We start from the raw sequence: 24,881 nt of genomic DNA on the forward strand, positions 1-24,881 counted from the left end.
GGCCTGTGCCCCTTAGTGTGTACGAGTCATAAAAGAGGACAATCATCATCTGTACTTAGGGATCAAAGATTATGCAATGCAGCATAATTTGATTATATTTTCCATCATTTGCAACGTATCATTCGTTCCATTGTCAGCTTTTATGTTTTTCCCCGGACGCTAGGTTTCTTTTACTCATGTGTAATCTTTTCCTTTAGCTCGTTATTTCGCGTCTACTTTGATTGACGAGAACAACTGTTAAATTATAATGCTGTTTAATGATATAAATTGTCGATGATGGTTATATATGCGTAGCTGGCGGAAATAGCGCTGGATTGGTATTTATATTTTGTTATCGTGTTACACTATTGGCGCAGAGGTCATTGAGGAAGTGCTTTAGGAATAGGAGGGGAAAGGGTAATGAAAATGCGGCGGAGAACAGTAAAAGACGGTTAGAGTATTGGGGACACCGAGCACGGAATGTAAATGGTAGACTTCAGGGCAATCAAATTCGATCAGCTGCAAATGCAACGTCTTAGCATTGCACGATACGTAACGCACTCTGAGGCGCTTGCGTGCACACGCTATACTAAAACTTGCTAATAAGCGCTGAAGGTAGGAAAAAGTAACGTGCTTTGTGACATCCGCCACCACGCCATTTCAGCGGGAATTTCCGAAGACAAGGTCTTTGGAGACTTAGATTGGTTTAGGGATCGCATGACGTTCAGGTAGTCACTTTCACGTAGTGAAATTAGGCAATTTGTAGGCTTCTAGAGCACACAGGATAGCAAACTGGAAAGGCAGCTTGAAACGAAGAAAGTCATAGTTTCCTCCGAGTGGCGAACCCTCGATTGCGATAGCAAATGCGTAGACAACTATACGAAGTAACGATAGTAGCTTTATAGGCCGTATAGACTTGCAAACTTTTGCTTACTAGCTGTGAAACTTTACCCATTGTATAATGATGCATGAGCTGCTTTATTGTGTCCTTAATTTTCTGTACATGCCCTCCCCCCCCCTCACACAATAAACCTATTTAACGCCTGTGAGTATTTTGAATAAATAAATAAATAAATTAATTAAGGAGCATGGTGTCAGCGCACACATGCAAACATGAACACATCACAAACGATGACCGCTGACACTCGGAACGCCGGCGTGAGGAAGCGCGGCAGCAGCAGCGAGCGAAGTGATCTTCGTGTTCCGCATCGCTTCAACGCAAACTGAGCGGCGGCAACGCAGCACGCAGAAAGGTACGAGCCGCCCCCGCGCCTAAACTCAGGTCCCGATGCAGATCGCTTTCAATATCGGGCGCGCGCGGCCACGCAATGCGCAGTTGCCGCTGAAGCAGAACAACCCCCCCCCCCTCCCTCCCGTTCCCCGGCGGAAGACGGCACGTTTCCTCCCCGCTTTACTCCCTTGTAAGCGCGAGATTGAGCCGCCATCGTCGGTGACCCTCGGGCGCGGTCGCGCAATGCGCAGTCGCTGCCGGCATACGACGCCGCCCCCTACCTCCCCTCTCCCGGGACCTTTCGCGCGACGGAAGACGGCGCGTTTCCCTCCCGCCTTCCTCCCTCGCGTGCTCCAGATTCAGCGGCGATCGTCGGATGCCCTCGCGCACTTTCACTCGCACCTACACCATGCGGTGCGCGGCAGCGGTGTTATCGTCCTTGGACCTTGTACGCAACATCATGGAGATGGCGACGGTGACGACGACTGAGAAAATGCGCCTGGAGTGTCCATATTGCTACATGCATATTGCGTGTTTCTTTGGAATATAATTGGTATCGCAATAAAATAAACGCACAAGCTTAGTCTAGAGCTGTGTACGGTGCAGTAATAATGCATAAGTAGCGTAAAAAGGGTCAAATGAAACCTTGCGCGAACACACACACACGCACACACTGCAACCACCCCCTCCTTCACGGACGGTCTCTCGTAGTGGGTGAGTGGCAGTAACCGAGAAAAGAAGAAGGAAGCTTGCCGGCCATGGCTCAACAGGGACAGCATCAACCATCGACGGCGTCGGAAGCGTCCTTGCCACCACCGGAAGAGTGGAACGTCCACGGTGAGAACCAAAAGACGGCTCAACTGCCGGCGCATAGCAGCAATGGTTTTGGTACGCTAAGGCATACCGACTGGGCCCACATACCCATTCCTCTGGCCAGGCAGTAGCGAAGGCGCCCTTACGGGAAAAAGTCAACCGTGGTGGCTCACTGGCTATGGCACTGACCACGAGGTTCGATACCTGGCGGCACTGCGAAGGAGGCCAAATGGAAAAACGCTTGTGTGCCGTGCTTTAGGAGACACCTTAAAAGAGCCCAGGCGGTGAAGACGAATTCAGAGCCCGCCATTAATGTACCCCTCATAAACCGCTGTGCACGTTCGGGGCGCTAGACCACACAATTTAATTTAGCAATATCATCCGTGTAATTGACTAAAGAACACTAATAAGTGTTAAGCGAGCGTCAGTGGACGATCCTTTGCATGCTGTTATTTCGCCGCATACTTTCTTAAACTATGCGTTGACGTTCTCGAAACGAAGTCGAAAAACGAAGAGAACTACGACAAGGCAATCCTTACAAGAAAAACCACGAAGCAAGACTGGTCGCTTTTATTATTATTATTGAGAGTTCATATGTGTTGTACGGTCACTGACAGCCCGAATACTTGTATAAGAGGCAATTGCTTTATTAAATCTCAGTAGCTGTTTACGCTAAGCGAGCGATTTATTTATACTTAGGAAGTCCTGTGGGAAAGCAATGTATGCATATGTGTTGTCAAGTCGGGTGTCCGTGCGGCCACGAAGGTTCCATGGATTGTGCCGCGCCAGCAGAAAGAAAGGTCCCGAGCAACGTTTAGGAGATGAGGAAAGGTTTGTATTGAAATGTAAATTACTCAGTTTTAGAAAGACGGCTCCAACTCTCGGAGCACACTACATCCTAAAGTCGTTGCATGTCGGAGCCTCCCTCCTCACAGCACTTCAGATCCGCTTTTTATGCCAGTTTATTTGCCTCTTTCACTCGTTGAGGGAATTCACTGGCCAATCACAAACGCTGAACCGTTCAAAACCTCCCGTGCCCAACGTCCCACTTTTTTTTGGCCAACTTCTACTCTTTTGCCGTACTCCCGCCCTTTTGCCGTCTATCTGGGCTCCAACGTTGCACATTACGAGGCAACGACGTGGCAAACTGGGAACTTTCTGTCGACACTGTTCCCTGGGAGTCCCTTTCATCAATTAGTGGCCTCTTCGTGGCGGTCAATCGGTCAGCATCTGGAGACAGTCGGAGGGTGGCGCTGTCGTCTTGATGTGAGCTGTTATTGTTTAGGCGTCACCGTCGGCGCCAGGCCCAGTCGTAGTCAGGGCGGGCATTCGCCTCGCCTGTCAGTGCGGGGCGCCCGAATAGCCGAAGATGTGGAACATGACTACGTGTCCACAAGTCTCAGGTGACGCTGATTTAGTCGCCTTGAGTTCACGACGAAGCGTGCATAGCACCCGAGACAGCCGCACGCCTGCTGGGGAAGCATGCTTTGTTCCGAAGGATGGCCAGGCACACCAGTGTATTTTTCTTCTTTTCTAAAACAATGAATAGGGTTCGTCCAATATATATTTTCTGGGCATTATATTCGTCTATAGTCTGACTGCTTGTATGCAGCCGTCCTCGTGACATTTTCTGTGAGTGGTCAGAATTTTAAGCATGGTTGCTAACAGTGGCCTCTTTATTTCTCGTGAACTGAATTTCTCGTCGCCATTTTTCTTTTCAGTTCCGTAAGTATATGAAACAACTTCTTCAGCAGCGCGCTCGCAATGGGGACAGCGGCCGTGTGCAGCACCGTGGGAGAAAGCAGTTCTGCAACAAAGCCTGCATTGCGGGGGATTCTGAGAGGCTTGAGTCGAGCACGTCGTGCAGCGAAGTATATTACAACGATATTAAGAGAAAAATAAAAATACAAAGTTTTGCATTGTTCCGAAGATTTTGTTACTGTAACAAATAAGACCAAATGATAAAACTGCTGTGAAAAGGAAAAAAAACAGTTCTCAAGGCAACAGTTACTTGCGCTGTATATCTTGTCTATATGCCATCAGGCATGAAGTTTTACAAGCTACTTTGTTGCAGACGTTTTAAATTTTTTTTCACCTACACGCCGGGCTTGGATCAGCGTGTGTGTTTGTCGAGCAACGATCCCCTTCGCTTCACGCTCGCCCGATGGTGTGGCGGAAAGTCACGCCACTCATGGTGCGTCACTTGGAGAGATAGCGGTGATGCTGTTTTAGTTTGTTTATTCACATGCTCTCAGAGCCGTAGGACGAAGTGTGAGCAACAACAACAACAATGTCAACAGCATTTCGTTATACGACTTCTTCAACTGCAGACTTGAACGATGCATGTACTAGGAGAGAGACGATGCAGGTATGCTGCTGATTCCAGTCCTTGGGACAGAGGATTCGTGGAAATGCTTATTATGTCAGTTCGGCACACCAACTTTAAGAGGATGCTCGGGAGCTCTATCTAAATACATGGAAAAAGAGAAATCGTTTCTTCTCGGCGACCGCTGCACCATGTTCGATGAGGCTTGTTGCATTTAGAAGAGGTAAAATCTAATGGCGGTGGGTTGCGAATTTTCGGTTTAGGTCAAACATTTTTAAATAAAGATTTGCAGAAATCGCAGATTGTGAGGGAACAAAACCATCAAGTTCATAGCTTGGCAACTCGGCAATAAAAACGATACCACAACTCCGTAATTTGAACCAAACAGTACATCTAAAGCGGACAAGATTGATGTATTATACATGGCTCTGAAATAAAGCATTATTATCTGAGCAAAAATTTTGCAAAGCGCTCGTAAAAACGTGAGAACTTCACGCAAGATGCGAAGTGACACATCAAATTTGTCGGCTTTGGATGATCTGTGCGTTGCAGTTTACAGAACGGCGATATCTGTTTTACGTGCAGGGCTAAGAACGTGTAAACTTCGAGCTTCTATTTTTTTTTGAGCTTAAGAATTTTTGAAAATTTCACTTCAGAAAATTCAGGTCCTAAATAAAAATTCTGGTTCATCAGCGGTAGCATTTAACTTTCTCTCCACAATGCAGCATATTTCATTAAAATCAGTCCAGAGGTTATTTCTGCGTTTCATTTATTTGAATAGGCGACATCGGAGTTGGGCCAGAGTTCAAGATTCCCATTAAGGTGGCCGTCTACGCGTGAGGATACATCATGAGAGAAGGAAGAAAGAGGCTGTTGCACGTTTCCAATAGAGCAATAACTTTATGAGCTCTCTAACTTTTCACTTTCGGTGAAATTAGCCAGGATTATTTATTTCGCAGGTGTCAGGAGCGTCAGCTTCTTGCAAGTCTGGAGGCCGTCAGGAAGTCTTCCGACGATGGGATTGAAGTCACGCAACAGGAATAATTGGGCCCCTTCTGATTGAAACGCTGGGGCACTAAATTTTAGAAGCGCTTGTCCGAATCATTGCTTCGAGTAAGGTCAAAATGTCTTGCGCTGTGTTCGCGAGGAAATCATTAGTTATGCTCGTTCATACTTTTTCTTTGGGAATTCAGAACGCCTTTCTGAAGTGCGCTGAATATCTGGTATACATGCCCACTTGCGCAGGTACACCCGGCGCGTGACGGGGACCACCGAGTACGCGGCCCTGTGCACGTTCACCTACTGCCTGCCCGTGGGCGCGTGCGGCGTCGCAGTCCTCATCATTTACGTCTTCATCGGTACGATCGGTGGCACGCGGGCCAGAGCTGTGCACTCGCTCTATAGTAATGCTGCCGTTACATTTGAGCGGCCAGACGTATGGAGCGTTTCTCGTACAAAGCAGTAGGAGACTTGCGTAAAGCCCGCATGCGTTACAGACAGGCGACGCTTGTTCTCGGCCGCCATTGTGAGGGATAGGCGGGGGCAGGCTCTACAGTTTAACCCCATTGCGTGGGAAGGCATTGTGCTGCTTCCACTGGGGGTGGGAGGTTCGGGTTGGCAATTTTTCACTGAAATTCTACATGCAGACCTACTGCTGCATGCCCCTATGCATGCACTGTGTCAGCGTGGACCGTTTCGAACGGAAGGTACAATACCTTCAATGCATCGACCTCACCTCTAAACTCACTAGCAGTAGTATGTGACTTTTATGGGAAGGAAACTGAAGAGAAAAGTGCAGCGCCGCAACTGTCTCTCGCAGTGAGAACACCTCAACAGCACAAGGGAGCGCTGAGGGGAATAAAAGGAGAGACGAAGGAGGCCTCCCCATTCGAGCTGCCCGAAGGAGACCCCCCAAAGGCAGCCGCTGTGTGGCTTGCCGACCGGTCCCTCGTATTTCGCGCTAATTGTGACGGTTAAATGCAGCGGCTTCGTTTCAGCACTCCCTCAGTATATTTAAATTAGTGTACACAGCGCATACAAGGCTACTTATTCGTTTTTCTCACTCGTGAGCTACAACAGCAACGTAATGAGCAGCGTCAATCGCCTAAATCCGAGTAGGCGACAGCGGTCGCATTTCTTGAGCCTAGGATGAGATGCCGGACAACGGTGGCTGTGGAAGCGGAGCCGGTCATGTGACTGAATGCACTGCACGAAAACTCTATGCAGCAGTATTTTGCAGCGTGCTGCATTTACTACTTCCCTCCTTTTCGTCTATAATGTTTTGCTCTGGTGGGGTCCGTAATGACGTAACACTTCAGAAAAAAAAATTTCAGCTGCTGCCATCAAGTCTGCCTCTGTCTCAGTTTTCGCTTCGCAATGGTCAACGACGTGTTCTTGGCGAATGCAAGCGCGGCAACGGGCCACGGTTCTCCACGGAGCATGCTGCCGGGAAGCACGCCTGCCTCTGCGGTGCCGTGTTATGCGGCGAACACGCGGTGCACATGACGGAACAACGCGGCGAGGGAAGAGCGCGCGCGGGCGGCCCACGGAGGGGTCCTTACACGCACGCACTCGCACGCACGCCATCCTTCACGATGGCGGCGACATCCGACGTTGCCTTGTTTGCACATAGGGTTGCGGTAATTATACGAGAGGTCTATAAAGGCGTTCACTGATCAAACTGCACGTAAATCGAAACCAACAGGGATGTAATGCAAAGTAAGCCTGCAATGATACCGCGTGACCACAGGTTGTCACGCAACTTGGTGGAAATTGGAAAACTGCAGATGGCAAACGCGTGCTTTGCGCTGTTCAAGTGAATGGTGCAAATTATAGTCAAGATCCGAGCTCTGATGTCACATGTAAGAATCACTTCGTTGACAGTGTTCTCGGGGCGTTATACAGTTTTTCAGTGTTCGGTATTTGTCCGGTAGTAGTGTGTATGTGCAATAAATAGAACGGTGCGTGCAAATGTGTGCTCGGACAATCAGCGTTACATCGTCACGATTGAGATTTCTTTTGGCTCAACATGATGGTCGTCTGATTGTCCATGAACGGGCTGATCCAGAGCGTTGTCTTTTTTAAGTGCCGAATATTTTTAGGTTGAAGGGAGCTTTCCTTGCAAGTCAGCCCGGTCTTTATGCGAAAAATAACTTTTGTTTCCAGTGGGTTCGCAACAGTCGTGTGCAAGGTAGTTAGCAGATCAACAAATTATGTTCGGCAAAGGCATGCATGCGCAATGACCTTCTCTGTTGTTTTGTTCGCTTTGTTGTGGGTGTTCTACGCGTTTCTTTTTTCAGGCGACACGGTGTTTTTAAGCATTGCGTGTGTGAAATAGGAAAATCGCGGTACCTTGATATAGATTTCTGAAAGAGATTGAGGTTACTTGCACGAGAAATGAAGATGTATATTCGACAAATGAACAAATGAATTAAAGTCTTAGCTAATTACATAGCGGCTGTGGGTATACTCGACTCTCGCGCGTCCCCTGATGTTGCTTTCCCCGCATGTCTCTCGCGTCTTCTGTAATCCGGCTTCTCCCCGTAGCTAAGCGCTGGTCGGTGTGGTTGCAGCTCATTACAGGCGATGGCGCGAGTGTTGCGCTGCTGACGCCTCCGAGCAGCAGGGTTAGTCGGGCGCGACAGGGAGTCCTTGGCTCGGCGTGCGAAGGTCCCAAGCCCTGCTTGCGCCGCGCAAGCAGGGCTTGAGAGCAGCTAGGGCGCCGGTATGGAAAACAGAATCATTCGAATGCGCCACCGTTCGCGTGACGCGAACATTCAGGCGTTGGCGTCTGCAATGCGGGCGGATATATTCGCTCGCTATCGGGTTGCGGCGAGTTGAACTTTCCCGATTTGTCGGGCACGCATCGGCACGTTCTCAGGACAGTAATTCGGCTAACAGGCATTAGCGTATGAATGGTGCAATAAATGCCCTTGCGAATGCTTGCACGGCTGTGTTGTCGTTCCTTTGTCCCAAGGGCGCGTGTGAGACCCACACAGGGCACATCTTCTGCCGTGTTTTAGGCTAGTAGTTTACATTCGCCTTAGACTTACTACTTCAGTAAAATGCCACTGTGACACCGTGGTAGAGATATAGAGCATGTATAAAGCACATATAGCTAGAGCATGTCCATTTGGAACAAATCCACTTAAAACGACAGCATGACACCGTTTTCTAATATACATCGTAAAATTTGCGGTAAAAATTTGCCGTGGTTAAACGCGGTTCAACCAAGTTTGTCGAGCGATATAATGGTTTTGCTTGCTTTGGGACATGACACAGAGGGTGCTAGGCGCCGTCAGCAACTACCGCGTCCACGATTGCACCACATAAAAACACAGAGACGCTGCTCGGCGCGGCAGCAGCGGCGAGCGAATCGACCTTCATGCTGCGTCTCGCTTCAACGCGAACTAAGCGTCGAAAGCACAGCGCACACGAAGCCACCAGCACTCGGCGCACTAGGCGCAGGTCGCAGAACACTTTCAAGGCGTGGGCGCCCACGCGGCGGGCGCAGCAGCCGCCAGCATGGGTAGGCAAAATCCAGTTTGACCTTGGCTGAGATTGAAGACTTAAAAAAAAAGGCGTTTTCTGGATTTGTACCTGGAGTAGAGCTATCGCTCTAAAATGCACTGTACCTCCGCTTGCGCTTTCAACAAAGCGCAGCTTTATGCATTGAAGCACAATATAACTGGAATGCCAACGTATTTCGTCGCGCATTTTGGTAATCAGCCATTCAAAAGCGCCGCCGTCTTCAGAATTCGTGTCTTCAAAGCTCAGCGGTTGCTCGCTTTGTAAATTGCAATATTGCGCGTAAAGTAATCAGTTGAAAGCTCAGTGAAATTTTGTCACTTAGTTGATTATGCATGTATATTTCCCATGCAAGTAATGTCCGCCTCTTGGAGCAATTAAGGTCGAGGTCAAGAGTAGTGCTATCCAACCCAGATGTCTTAAAAATGTTCGTATGGCCTAAAAAGAAAGCCAGCATATTGCTTCTTCAAAAACATATTCACGCCCGTCGCGGCTGCTTAGTGGCTATACGGTATTGGGCTGCTAAGCACGAGGTCGCGGGATCGAATTCCGGCCACGGCGGCCGCATCTCCATGGGGTCGAAATGCGAAAACACCCGTGTACTTAGATTTAGGTGCACGTTAAAGAAGCCTAGGTGGTCTAAATTTCTGGAGTCCTCCACTACGGCGTGCCTCATAATCAGATCGTGGTTTCGGCGCGCAAGAACCCCTAATCCAATTTTAATTTTTAAAAATAAATTGACGCGGATGTATCAGAACGGGCTATCGCGCACTGCGTCGAATAGGTTTGCCACTTCTTTCCCCGACTCCTCTCCCTCGCCGCTTACGCCGGTACACGACCATATGCATAAACGACGTGTTGGTCATTCCTTGCTCAGCAACGTGTTGCCTCGGTCCGTTACTTCAAACACGATACATGGTGTCAGAAGTGTTTCTCTCGGCAGCAGAATGGACACCGTCAAGCCCCCGGATCCGCTGCAGAGCTTTTCGGAAACTTGAGAAGAAATTGGCTACTGTTTAAACAGAAGTTGCAACTGTTCATCGCAGCGACGTCGTCAGACAAGCCAAGGAACGAAGCTGTGAAAGTGGCAATACTTCTCAGCACCGCAGGCGACGATGCCCTGGCGTGTACAACAATTTCGTGTTTGCCGAAGGTGAGAACAAAGATTATTATCAAACTTTGGTCAGGAACTTTGAAGAGTACGGTGCCCACGAAGGGAAAAGAAGTTCATGAAAGGCACGTCTTCCGCCTTAGAGTACAGGACGAGGCCGAACCCTTTGAATGCTTTTTGCGGGATCTCAAGAAGCAAGCGAAACTCTGCAACTTTGGAGCGCTCGAACAAATCACGATAGGGGACCAAGTGGTATTTCGTATCAACGGCAAAAACCTCAGACAGAGGTTGCTTGGTGAAAAGGACCTTAGCTTGCAGAAAGCTGACCAAATGTGCAAAGCAGCCGAAGTTTCTGCGCAGCAAAATGCGGCGGGGTCGAAGGAAAGGCGACAAATAGAGTACACGAGGGGAACTGAACGAGGCAGCAAAAAACAATATCGATGCCGTCAATGTGGAAGAGTTCATGCGCCAGAAGAATGTCCGGCTCGCGGAAAGTTTCGCTACTCATCCAAGAAAAAGAAGCACTTCGTGGCATGTTGCAGAAGGTGCCAAGTAAACCAAGTCGACGAAGCACAAGAGGCCGATGATAACTTCGATATCCTGAATATCAGCGTGTGCGGCATAAATGATGGTGCGTGAGCAGAATGGACAGTTCGCGGTAAGATAGCCGCCCAAGAACTGCGATTTAAAGTAGGCACTGGCTCGCAAGCCAACCCACTAGCTCCGTCTGTGTTCAAGAATGCCAATCGGGCAATGGAGCCAAGAAAAAGCACAGCAGTTTTAGCGGCATAGAACGGAAGCATTATCAAGCATGTGGGAGTTTCAACAGATGTCCTGAACATAAACGGCCAAGAACGTCACGTTAAATTTTTTATTGTGAAGAAACGTCACCATATGCCATCATTGGTCTCCAGGCATGTCGGGAAATCGGACTGATTCAAACGGTGAATGCACTAGACTCAAGCGAAGAAGACGCTCCCCAGCTGGCTTTCCCCCACCTATTTCGTGTAACCGGCTGCGTAAAGCGACTGTACAAGATGGTACTGCTACCGGATGCCGTTCCAGGGGTGCAGCCCGCCCGCAGGGTACCGTTGGTGATCAAGGAACCGCTTCGGAAAGAAATGAGCCACATGGAAGGGGCCTCTATCATCGTTGAAGTGAAAGAGCCTACCGACTGGTTAAGCCCATTAGTTGTAGTAAGAAAAAAGGATGGCCGGCTTTGCATATGTATGGATCCAAGGGCCATAAACAAAAGTTTAATGCGTGAACATTATCCGATGCCATCGCAGGAGGACATTGAATGCAAAATCTCGGGCACAAAGTGCTTTTCTCGGCTTGACGGGAACGCTCGCTTCCATCAGATACCATTGGACGAAGCTACTTCGCGGGTATGCACTTTCGCAACGCCCTTGCGCTACAGGCTCTTACGGTTGCCGTTTGGAATCTCTTCAGAAAGCGAGGTCTTACAGAAGACATTAACAGAAATTTTCGGAGGGCTGACAGGAGTACGCATATACATAGACGACATTCTGGTCTGGGGTCTGGTTGCAAAAGTATGTATTTTGTGCGACACCGATAACATTTCTTGTTGACGTGATCAGCGAGAGCGGTGCTCGCCCCAGCCCAGACTTATTCGAGAGCATACACGCTATACCACCTCCGAAGGATAAGCAGGCGGTTCGCAGAATATTGGGCGTCGTGAATTACTTTCGCAAATATGTACCCTCACTCAGTGACAAGACGTCATTAATTCGTGGCCTTATGAAGGAAAGCGTGGTGTTTCAATGGACATCAGCGCACGTGCATGAGTGGGCTCAGATCTACGAAGCACTGATAAACTCATTGCTACTAGCCCTCTTCGATCCAAAGAAAGAAACGAAGGTAACAGCAGACGCGTCGGGAACCGGCATCGTTGCCACCTCATTGCAAAAGCACGGAGACGACTGGCGCCCGGTCACGTGCGCATCGCGGGTTCTGAGCGAGAGTGAAACGCGCTATGCTCAAATCGGAAAGGAGGCTATTGGCATCGAGCTCCACCACTGGAAGAGCTGGCGCCACCGTCGGCGTGACGTGCTAGGAGGGATCACGTGGACATAGCGGCCGCGTCGGCTGCTTCAGGCGCGCCGAAGCGAGCTGAAAACGAGTTTAAATTCCCTTGTACGCTGCGGTCCTCATTTAGTGGCGAAATTTTCCCGCTTCGAGTGTCTCCTTTACAACGCTTGAAAGCACTACAATAGGTATTGGCTGCCCTTGAAGGCGCGCAACATGCTAGGCTACTGCTCGGTGCCGCAGGGCCGGACGCACGTAACGGAGGCCGGTGTCAGCCTTATTCACACGTAGCCGCAGGACAAGAAGCTGCGTGAAGCTTGGCTCGCGAAACATAAAACCGGCGAACAGTCATCGCCTACAACTCGGGTAAGCAGCAAGCACAGACGCGAGGAAGATTTCTGCTACGGCGCCCGGTCTGCGATGTTCTGAAAACGCGCACTGAGACGCTCGCCCGAGTCCGCTGCCCGACTAATGTCATGATGGTTTGGTCTATAAACTTATCGATGCTATAGATACTGGCAAGTTCAGTGGAAGGGAAAGGCAGCGGTAAGAAGCACATTTTAAGAAAGTATGGCATATGGTCATGTTTGTGTTATGAATTATTGCACTTAATTACAAAAAAGGAGCAGCGGGAAATTGCACACTGAGAACACCGATAAACATGCAGTGCGACGCAACTCGAGAAATAATATTGAAAGGTCAAAGAATTTAGAAGAAAAAAAAAGATTGAATCGTGGCGACGGCACATCACAGTCCCCCCCCGTAGGCATCGAAGTCTCTACAATGAAATTATTTTTGAACAGCTCTGATAGCGCCCACGCAACAATGGTTGCTTGTATACTGTCAAATGCTCATATTCTGCGGCCTGAAGCTCATGGCATGGTGCGAAAACGCGCGCGCGGAGAAAGCCAAACAGTGCGCGGACAAGCATGCAGACGCGCAGTCGGTCGCTGCGAATCTGCGCGATCGCTGCATTGAGGCTTCGTTTTATTACACTCCATTTAGTTATACAAACACTATAAGAACATATTTCACATAGTTTGATCTCAGCGTTTACCTACCTTTCACGCAAGAAGCCGGTTCGGGAGACTCCATCGCGGCGACCGCGCACAGTGGCGTTCAGTGTACGTATTCGGTAAAGAGATAGCGTCTGTAAGTGATTGTGTGCTTTCAGTTTGCCCAAGATTATTATTTATACAGTAAGAAACTTCTCTCGTTTCGAAAGTACTTGCAGAAATATCCGGGAGAGCTCGCGCGTGGTGTTTTCAGTGAGCGCTGACAGCAAAACCTATGAGGAGCGCGCCACGTGATCCCTCATACTACGCCGAGGCGCTTCCGATAGATGGCGACTCCGCAACTCCTCGCCGCCAATAGTGTTTGCGTGCGAAAAGTTTCATCAATTTGTGTATGGCCGCAGGATCTTGGTTGAAACTGATCACATGCCTCTGATTGTTATCGCTCAGAAAAGTGTTGTGGACATGCCACCAAGGGTGCAGCGATTTTTCATCCGTCTCTTCAAATACGATTATGTCTTGCAGCTCATCCCTGGGAAAGACTTGCTGCTCGCAGATATGCTGTCCCGAGCTGCCACGCTGCCTGGATACGCTGAAGAAACGGAAGACGTGGATATTCACGCAATTCAGGTGGTCTAAAGCCTTGTAAGCACACGGACAAAGCAATGACTGGAAGAAACCCGCACCGATCCGTATTTACGCAGCGTTGTAGAACAACTAAACATAGGCGTGACCCCGTTCAATGGGAACTATAAAACCGTTCTCATCGGAGTTAGCGGCAGTGAACGTCGTACTGCTAAACGGAAGCGACATTGTCTCACCGAAAACCGTGAGGGCAGAAATTCTGCGGCGGATACACGAGGGTCACATAGGACGGAAGAAATGCAAGGCCACGGCACGTAGGCTAGTTTTTTGGCCAGGACTCGGCAGTGATATTTAGAACCTGGTACGAACGTGCCATGTGTGTCAGAAATAAGCCTACAGCCAACCGAGCGAGCCCCTGCTACTAGGGCCTACACCGGAACAACCATGGTACCGTGTCGGAATTGACCTGTTCCAAATCGAACTTCCCAGGGATTGAATGGTTGGTGGGCACAACAGCAACGGAAACTATTTCGAAGATATCTGCCATGTTCTCTCGATATGGCATTCTTGTTCAAGTCTGCATGGACAACAGGCCCCTATTCGCTTCACGTGACTTCGCTGCTATCGCAAGATGGTACGACTTGGAACATATAACATCCAGCCCTAGTTTCCCGCGCTCAAACGGCCTAGCGGAAAAGGGCGTACAGACTGTTAAACGAATTCCCAAGAAAGCTACGGAGTGCCGTGAGGATTTCTGCTTGGCCATTTTGGCTTATCGATCTTCTCACTTAGAAGATGGACGGTCTCCCGGAGAGCTGCAGCAAGGGCATCGTCTTTGTACAACTGTTCCCGAGTTCCGCGCTTAAGGGGGGCGCGGAACTCGGGAACAGTTGTCCAACAGTTGGCCTTGTATCAAAACATCGGAAGTCATTTCAGGGCAAGCCAATATCGCCCCTTGAAGGAGCAAACGTTGTTCGGATAAAAAATGGGAACTGGTGACTCAAAGCAACGGTACTTAAATAAGCAGCGCCGTGTTCGTATCTGGTCTGAACTGAGAGCCACAAACAGCTGAGGCGCAAACGACAACATTTGCGGTGAAAAGACAAACGCTGCGCCGACGAGAACGACTACGAGAGCAGGCGGGATGACACTGAGCCGGAACCGAATAACGTATTACAACCAATTGAAGACTTGGAACCGGTTAACGACACATGCGACACAGCGGCAGCCGACCGCTGCTCAAATCCGCAAATGAGCAGGGTTCCTGATGCAGCCGGGCAACAAGACACACCGGGAGACCCATCCGCATTGCCAACAATTCTTTGGTCTACCGGATCCCGGATAGAGACGAAGCGTCTTCGCTACGGCGGAAAGTTTCGTGAAGTTTGCTAGCTTATTTTTGTGTTAGCTTTTTCTTTTCTTGTTTGTGCGAAGACAAGCAAGTCTCTCAATTGTATGAAGAAAAGATGTATCAGAACGGGCTATCGCGCATGTGCGCGGATAGCGTTTGCCACTTCTTTCCCTTACTATCCTTTCCCTCACTGCCTACGCAGGTACATAAGCATATGAATAAACGATCACTTGGTCATTCCTTGCTCAGCAACGTGTTGCCGCAGTCCGTTACTTCAAACACGATACAACGTATACTTGTTTATCGGGTGACTGCATATCGCCGTACAACAAATGTTATCACTCAGCGGAGGACGCTTCCTGAATGTATCGGAAGTTTCTCGGATGTTACCGATCGTTCTATCCTCTGTCTGTTGCCACCGAAGCTTGTGTAATCTGACTGCATGTATGCGCGACGCGAATTGCGTAGAACTTTCTGGAACACACACGGGCACCATCGACTACTCTGGAATCTTCGATGACTCATGTATAAAAGCCGACGCGCTTGACCCGGTCATCAGAGTTCGATGATCGCCGACCATGTTCGCCGCTATCGCCGCGCTTTAAGTGTAACTTGTTTTTGTGGTGGGCCCAAATTCGTCCAATAAAAGTTTGTTTCGTCATTCACAGTTTTGCCGCTGTGTTATTCACCGTCACTACAACGTGACGTCTGGTGGAGGTGCTAGTGCGTTCCTGTACCGAACGCCTCAACAAAGCCATGATCCAAACCCGAGCCCCGAACACACCGTCACCAAGGAACAGCAAGCTAGCCGCAGGCTGCCAAAACTGCCCCCGGAGCACGGAATTTTGCCTGAGAAGACCAGGAAGTGCATGGCCATGACAGCAGCTACAATGACAGCCCCAATGTCGCCAACACCGATCGCGCTGCAGCATCCCAGGGAGCCACCGAGTTCCGTGGTTGAACGTTTGAGGACCCGGAAAGCTGGCTGGAGACGTATGAAAGAGTCGCTACATTTACCAACTGGAACACTGACGACAAGCTGCGCCATGTCTGCCAGGACTTGAATCTAGAATCGACAAGCCACCTTAACGACGTGGCACCTGTCCCGAAGCGGCTTCCTGCAAACATTTACAAGCGTCGTGCGCAAAGAGCGAGCCCTAGATCTACTAGAAATCCGAGTGCAGCTGCCCAATGAGGCCATCGAGAACTTCACGGAAGAGATTACCAGCCATTTCCGGTACGCCGACGCGGAAATGTCCGAGGAGAAAAAAGTACACTCGCTGATGTGGGGCGTCAAGCAAAAACTTTTCGCCGCACTGATCCGCAATCCTCCGAAGACTGCAGCTGAGTGTTTGACAGAGGAAACGACGAGAAAACCACGAAAATGTTCACTAGGTAATATAACCACCAAGTACTCAAGTCGAAATGCGCAATCCAAGCACTGGGCTCCGGCGACCTCCGATAAATCAGGGCCATTGTTTGCGAAGAACTGAGCAAGGTGTTACCTTCGCCGGGACCTGAGGTGTCCTCCTTCACTGTCATGGTCAAGGACGAACTTCCACGGTCACTGGGAGTATCTGAAGTGTAGCCCGAATCGCCGCCTCCAGTGCCGGAAGCGAGGACCTACGCTGCCGTCGCCCGCCATCAAGGTTCCCCTCCGTGCCTGCGCCAGGACCCCATAACTTCGGAATTCCACCGTGCCGCTGCCACCAGCTCGCCCGTCTGTCGCCCGGCGCCACTACGCTAGGAAGACAGACGTACGGCGATCCCTGACCACCGCCCGCTGTGCTATCACTGCGGAGAAGCGGGCCACGTCTACCGCCAATGCCCACACCGGGAGATGGGTCTGCGAGGGTTAGCCGTCAGCGCGCCACGTCCAAAGCTTGGCGAGTGGCCACGTGACATCGCCGAAATGCAGGGGAGACCCCAATGTCCTTCGTGTTAGCCGTCACCAGGACGCTGCCTGCCGCCGCAGCGCCGACCATACAATTGGCGCAGCCCAGAGCCCGTCCGTAAGCTCCGGAGACCGGAAAAGCGTCGCCGTGCTTACGACGAGCTCCTGTTTTCGGGTCACGTCTTCAGCGAATCTGGAGTTCGCCCCCTGCCTGCAGAAGAAAGCTGCAATCGCAAAGTTCCAGCAGCCCATCGACAAGAAGCCAATGCGTAGATTCCTTGGCGTGTATGCCTGCTACAGGCGCTTTGTCAAGGACTTTTCACGGATCGCTGAGCCGCTGACACTTCTAACTAAATATAATGTCGAATCAAGTGGGAAACGCCGTAGGCCGGCGCATTTCAAGAACTCGAAACAACGCATGCAATCGCCACCGGTACTTGCGCACTTCGACGAAGACGCCGATACAGAAATCAACACTGACGCCAGTAGGCTAGGCCTCGGTGCCATCCTTGCCCAGAGAAAAGACGGACATGAACACGTGATAGCTTACGCCAGCCGGTCACTGTCAAAAACGGAAGGCAATTATTCTACGACCGAAAAGGAATGCCTCGCCATCATTTGGGCTAGAGTAAAATTCCGCCCTTACCTATATGGCAGGCCGCTCAAGGTCGTCAGCGACCATAACGCGTTGTGTTGGCTATCGAATTTAAAGTACCCTTCAGGACGCATGGCTCGATAGGGCGTCAGACTTCAAGAATATGACATCACTGTAATTTACAAGTCCTTGTGAAAACACTCTGATGCCGACTGCCTGTCTCGCGCTCCTGTGGAACCGCCGCCCGAACGTGACCAAAACGAGGACGCCTTTTTAGGTACAATAAGTGCAGACAACTTTGCGGAGCAGCAGTGAGCGGACCAAGGAACTCAGAAGCCTTGCTGAGTACTTGAAAAGCAAGAGAGACTTTGTCGCAAAGGTATTTGTCCCGTTCTCTTACGAAATGGCGTCCTGTCGAAAAAGAACTTTTCGCCAGCCGCTACAAACTACCTTCTCGTTGTGCCTGCAGCATTCCGGTCAGAATACCTGCACGCCCTGCACGAAGATAGAAAGCCGTGCACCTCAGATTTTCCCGTACCCTACAATACAAGTACTATTGGCCGCGCCTGACTACCGATGTCGCCCGTTACGTAAATATATGTCAAGACTACCAGCGACGCAAGACACTACCGACAAGGCAGGCGGGATTACTACAGCCGATCGAGCCTGCTTGCCGACCATTTCAGCAGATCGGGATGAATTTGTAGGGGCCCTTTCCCACGTCAACATACGGAAACAAGCGGATCGTCGTCGCTACCGACTACGTCACCCGGTATGCTGAAACGAAAGCTCTGCCGAAAGGTAGTACGGCCGAAGTCTAAATTATTAGGCGATAACATTTTCCTGCGGCATGGTGCCCCAGAAGTCCTTATCACCGACAGAGGAACGGCCTTCACTGCAGAGCTCACCCAAACCATTTTGCAATACAGTAAGGCAAGCCACAGGAGGACAACTGCCTACCACCCGCAGACGAATGGTCTTACGGAGCGGCTGAATAAGACCCTCGCCGTCCTGCTTGCAATGTACGTCGACGTCGAACACAAAACGCGGCAGTGCAAGAAACAACTGAAATGACGCCGTTCAAGCTGGTTTACGGAAGCAACCCGACCACGACCTTCGATGCCACGTTGCTGCACGCCACTGACGAAGAGAACATAGATGTCGCTGCCGATTTCCAGCGCGCCGAAGAAGCCCGACGGCTCGCCCGCCTACGGATCAACCAGCAGAGGACCGACGGCCGACACTATACACTCTTCGACGACGCTACGTGGAATGCCAGCCCGGCGACCGTGTATGGGTCTGGACTCCGATACATCGACGAACACTTAGTGAGAAGCTTTTACGCTGCTATTTCGGACCCTACATGATCATTCGACACATTGCCGCACTCGATTATGAGGTCGTGCCAGACTGCATTTCGCTATCACAGCGGCGCCGCTGACGAGCTGAATTCATTCATGTGGTGCGTCTTAAGCCTTCCTACGCTCGCTGACCAACTTAGGGACTTAGGTTCTTTGTTATTTTGTTGTTTTTTTCTTTATTCAGCGTGGGTTTGTTTTCGCTTTCGTGTTGCTTGCATCGGGATAATGCTTTTTTTACGAGGGGGTATTGACACGCATGCTTGTTTATCGGGTGACAGCGCTTCACCGTTATCTTCACCGTTGTAGCGATAACTGACGTTATCGCTACAACGCTCCTGCAGGTGTCGGAAGTTTCTCGAATGTTATCGATCGTTTTATACTCCGTCTGTTGTCACCCGGCCTTGTGTAATCTTATTGCATGTAAGCGTAACACGAATCGCGTACAACTTTCTGGAAGGCGCGCGGGCACCAGAGATTACGTTGGAATCTTCGATGACTCGTGTATAAAAGCCGGCACGCTTGACCCGGTTATCAGATTACAGCGATCACCAACCGTGTTTGCCGCTATCGCTGCGCTTTGAGTGTGACTTGCTCTTACGCATTGTAAAATAATTTACACCCTTAAAAAAAAAGAGGTAAATGTGTCTATAACTCACACCCTTAGAGTGTGATTTATAGAACTGACACCCTAAGGGTGTGAGTTATAGACACATTTAAACCCTTTCTTATAAGGGTGTAAATTGTTTTACAGTGTGGGCACAAGTTCGTGCAATAAAAAGCTTGTTTTGTGATTAGCAGTTTTGCCGCTGTAATCATCGCCGTCACTACAACGTCACAATATAGTAAATTCAATTCAATGCCACTGTCTGTCGTTATCCTCGTTTTATAAGGACTGCATCAGATGGCATACGCAGTCCTTGTCCTTCGCGCTGTACGTCGTTTTTACCTCGTTTTATGTTTGTGGCGCTTTTCCGACACCATTTATGCCAAGCAGTCACACAACGGTCGTTACTTCTCAGGCCGTCAAATAGGCGGTTATGTGTAAACGTCGTTGCAAGTGACAGGGGCTCATTCTAAGACAGAATAGTGGTCGGGAAGCTTCACTATGGCTGGTTTCGTTTGCTGCGACACGGCTTACTGCGGAATCGCCCCCATGGTTACCCGTCCAGATATTTGTTCTCTGTGACTATGTTCTTTTTTTACCCGTTGGTAGTAGCGCTTCCCGTAAGCGAACCTCTATTGTCGCCCTACAGCGCGCGTCGAAATGACGAATGGTTTCACCCAAGTTGGAGAGTGTGCATTCGACTGCACTTTGCTGTGGTGTACAGAGGGAAATTAGACGCTTGCAGTGCTCCAGTTTCTCATAGTTGATGTCAACATAGGGGAAATTGCAAAGAACGCTCTGTTGCATGTGACGACGGCTACACTCAATTCGTTCTCCCCATAGAGCTTCCTGCAAGTGCTGCTAAAGGGAACTGTGGTGCTATTGTGCAGGGCAGCTCCAAGCCCTGTAGTTCAGCTGGTATGGGAATAATGGCCAGCACATAATTTTTCCTAAACTTCGTCCTTCTGGCTTCAAACGGCCTTGTGACTTGTGTGATGAAATTGTGACAAACCATTGCTTAAAAAATGCCACAGTTAATTAAGAGAAAATTAGACATCCACCCAATCGTAGCAATTGCTAGAAAGGAAATCCAGACGGGTTCCTCTAAAGAAAGGCCTCGACGTTGAAGAAAAATTCTTCTTGATCCGGGACTCGAACCCGGGACCACCGGATTTCCTGGGCAGCCGCTCTACCGTGTGAGCTAACCAGGTGGCTAGCAGATGGCAGGGCGAAGTCGAATTTGTCGTCAACTCGAATAAAGGCAAAAGTTCGAAGTAATGGTTCTGCGGAAACCCGCAAGATGGAGACAAGTAATTAATAAAGAGAAAATCAGACATCCACCCAATCGTAGCAATTGCTACAAAGGAAACCCATACAGGTTGCTCGAAAGAAAGGCCTCGAAGTGACGGATATGATTAGGTGGATGTCTGATTTTCCTTCTAATAATTACTTCTCTCGACCTTGCGGGTTTCCACAGAACTATTACGTCAAACTCTTGCCTTTGCTTCGAGTTATTGACAAATTCTACTTCGCCCTGCCATCTGCTAGCCGCCTGGTTAGCCCAGATGGTAGAGTGGCTGCCCTGGAAAGACGGTGGTTCCGGATTAGGGCGAATTTTCCTTATCCTCGAGGCCTTTCTTTCGAGGAACCCGTATGGGTTTCCTTTGTAGCAATTGCTACGATTGGGTGAATGTCTCATTTTCGCTTTATTATTTACTTATCTCCACATTGCGGGTTTCCGCAGAACTACAACGTCAAATGCCACAGTTTGCAGCGATTACACGTGGGCGGAGTATCTTATTTCCTTCTGCGTTGAGCAAAATAAGATTGCTTAGAAATTTAGTCCCATGGCGGCAAATAAAGCGCAGTAAACAAAGCCACAAAAACGTCTGAAGCCACAAGCACGGAGATCAGACAAATCCATGCACTAACCATCATTCCCATATAGCTGTTCAGTACTATCGCAGCGCCATAGTTCCCTCTAGTTATTGTTGCAGGAAACTTCATGCTTCGCCAACTTAGTACATGGACCAGCTAGCCTGCGAGTCCTGTGCATTAGCGGCACTTTAAAGATCCCTGGTGGCCAATGTTAATCCGGAGTCCGCCACACTCTTAAAAATAAAATTAGTAAATAGCTAGTAAATGCACGCGTTTACTAGATTGATATGTATTTTACTACGTTCTTACTAGTTCTACATTAGGCAGCGGCTAGTAAAGCTTGTAAGTTCTGCCATTAGGCTTCTTCGTAGTTTTTGCTAAGGAACTACTAAGCCACTAATACGTCGTCGGGCCATGGCCTATTATGCGGTGACAGACTTATGCAAAATTGAGACATACTGTAGTGTTTGCTGGACTAATGTGCGACGTCGAAGCGCACATATACACGGAGAGTCGGGTCTAGAAATTTGTGCTCAAAGCATTGATTATGTAACCGAATACACAGGTGCTCAGCGGTGCAACATGTACTCCCTCAAACTAGGGCTATAAATACTCTTCAAATTCGTCTTCGAGTTAGTGTCGCGTAGCACCTTTGTCGTTCTGTATGTGGGTTCTTGATTATTGTTACTTGTAGATATGTACTACATTCTTACCCGGAGCCTTAATGTCTCTGGGAAATATTACGTATATGTAGCTTCAATCGATGTTGTAATATATAGCGAAAGGACGCGGTTTTCTTTTTTCTTATACCGGGTGTCCAAAATTAAGCTTGATCGTTTTCTTAAAATTAGGCACTGGGAATCAATGAGCCAATAAACAACTTCTTATATACATAATTCGTGACACGTCGACGCGATCAGTTTATGCAGGACAAACCTCATCAGTGCAAGTTGATCGGCGCATTCTTTTAATACAATCAAGAAGGAGCTCTAGAGTGACAACGGGTGCAAGTCAAAACGGACGCCAGAAGCGTTCAATTAAAAGCTCAGTTTCATTGTTCAAGAGTGAACAGTATACAGGGTGCTCAAAATTAAGCTTTATGGTTTTCTTGAAGTTAGCGCTGGGAGGCACGCGAAGACCACCTGTGCAAACAAGTTTTGTGGCAAGGGGAACACAAAGTGAGATGATAACTATCGCTTCCAGCAGCCCAATGAACTAAAATTGAATAATTGTTGTTGACTGAAGTAATTGGGTGTGTTTGTATAGAAAAGTTAGAGGCAGTCGTGTATCTACACAGTATCAGTTGGAAGAATCCTTCTAGCGTGTCTGTGCTGCGAGATATCCGACTCCAAATTTAAATTGCCTTTTGCATGATTACGCATGCAAGAGAGTGAAAATCGGAACAAAGTTCCTCCCTGATGTGGCGCCGCTGTTGCGTGCGGTGTTTAGTCTGACAGCGGGGCGGAGGCATTGGCAAAGATGACAACTGTCCCCCTTCCCTTCTCGGCTGGTGAAATCGAGATATGACAGCGTGGTGTGCCGTGCAGTTGTTGCTCTTGATTTCAATAAAACTTGCAATACTTCTAAATCAGCAGCCATTTTATTTGCGTAGCCTGGCTAAGAACCTAGCCCACTCGTCTAGTCATCATTACGCCCTCCAGCTTCTCCGCTCGCGCCATTATCTCGGCACGGCAGCTGCCACCATCGTTACAGGTGGCGCGGTCGCGTGTTACGACAGCGGTTCCGGGTTCTTAGATTTTTTTATTTCGCCAGCCGAGAAGGGAAGGGGGACAGTTATCATATTTGCCAATGCCTCCGCCCCCTTGTCAGACTAAACGCCGCACGCAACAGCCACGTCACATCAGGGAGGAGCTTTTCGCTGATCCTCATTCTCTTGCATGAGTAATCATGCGAACGACAATTAAAATTTGTAGTCTGATATCTCGGAGCAGAGACACGCTAGAAGGATTCTTCCAACTGGTACTGTGTAGAAACACGACTGCTTCTAACTTCTGAATACAAACATACACACCTACTGCAATCAATAAAAAGTGAATTATCCAATTTTAGTCAATTGGGTTGCTTGAAACGATAGTTATCATCTCACTTTGTGTCCCCCTGGCCACAAAACGTATTTGCACAGGTAGTGTTCGCGTGCCTTCCAGTGCATAATTTTGAGAAAACGAGAAATCTTATTTTGAACACCCGGTATATATATTGCTTTAATTTATGTTTTTACATTTCCATCGACTTCATATGAGAACGCATGTGCCACTTATAAATCGAATAGTCCTCGTTGTCTTGTTGGTAATTACAGTTGCGTTAGTAACTGCACTACGGAGGTAGTATTTAGCTAGTACTGAGTTAGTGCTGTTGTCTAGTTTCAGCAGGTAGTGAAAAGTACTAACCATCACTTTACTTGCTGCACTTACTAAGAAGTTAGTGCATTTCGTGACAAGTAACGTGTAAGTATATAGTTATTGAATATGACGACCTTACTCTTAAGAGTGCACTACGGCCTGCTTGATAATGACATCGTGGTTCTGGAACGTAAAAATCCAGAATTAAATTCCATGAACTAGCCATGCAGGGGGCGTACTTAAAGCCGAATTGCGTAAGCATTCTTTTTATTTCTGAATTCTTTCTACCCGCCGTGGTTGCTCAGTGGCTATGGTGTTGGGCTGCTGAGCACGAGGTCGCGGGATCGAATCCCGGCCACGGCGGCCGCATTTCGATGGGGGCGAAATGCGAAAACACCCGTGTGCTTAGATTTAGGTGCACGTTAAAGAACCCCAGGTGGTCAAAATTTCCGGAGTCCTCCACTACGGCGTGCCTCATAATCAGAAAGTGGTTTTGGCACGTAAAACCCCAAATATTATTATTATTGAATTCTTTCTGACCTTCGATCGTGACTACTTCGCATGAAGCCTCGCCTCCGTTATCGCAAGTAATCACCACTCGTTACTGAATGCATGAAATGGATGGAAAGTAATACTTGCATGATACGGCTCAGAGATAGTATGCTTCAGCACTCTTCAACGGTTCTTTTCGTAGGAAAACAGAATTCCTATTTTCATATCCAGTTTGCCTTTGTCAAAGGCATTTGCCTTTGTTTGAAATTGTGCCTACAGAAAAAAAAGAAAGAGAAGGACTCGTCGGATCGGTGCATTTCTGACGTATAAAATTGGCAGTTTCGCACGAAGGGCGAAACACTGACAGCGATAACAAGGTGCAGACGCTTGATCTTTTCGGACGGTGTTCTCACAATACGCGAGTCCGACTGAAGCAAGGTATGCGGGTGCGCAATAATTTATAGCACCCTTAAAAGCTTTACCACGCCGTGTAGGGCGCATTATGACATTGCACTGAAACCACTGCACTGTCTGTGAAGAGCTGCGCCTGTAAAAATTACATCAATCATCTCCAAGATTGAGCTCTGATGTTGTTGTGCCGTTTTAATATCTGGTAGTGAGATGATTTCATATAAAAGGCATGCTCTGCGAACGTTATGTTTCATGACACATGTTTGTCGGCTGACATTATCAACATTGTGGGGAACATTTA

The 24,881-nt window shown here is 48.8% G+C and overlaps 1 protein-coding gene across 1 annotated transcript in view; it reads left to right on the plus strand.

Moving 5' to 3' along the window:
* The first annotated feature begins 1,110 nt into the window (after positions 1 to 1,110).
* LOC135909594 (uncharacterized) overlaps positions 1,111 to 24,881 on the plus strand; it is an 80,595-nt gene continuing 56,824 nt past the window's right edge. The window contains exons 1-3 of the mRNA XM_065441565.2: positions 1,111 to 1,168; positions 1,936 to 2,047; positions 5,595 to 5,707. Of these exons, the coding sequence (XP_065297637.2) occupies positions 1,111 to 1,168; positions 1,936 to 2,047; positions 5,595 to 5,707 (283 nt within the window). The remainder of the gene's footprint in view (positions 1,169 to 1,935; positions 2,048 to 5,594; positions 5,708 to 24,881) is intronic.

The sequence above is a fragment of the Dermacentor albipictus genome, chromosome 7 (assembly GCF_038994185.2).
Source record: "Dermacentor albipictus isolate Rhodes 1998 colony chromosome 7, USDA_Dalb.pri_finalv2, whole genome shotgun sequence".
NCBI lineage: Eukaryota > Metazoa > Arthropoda > Arachnida > Ixodida > Ixodidae > Dermacentor > Dermacentor albipictus.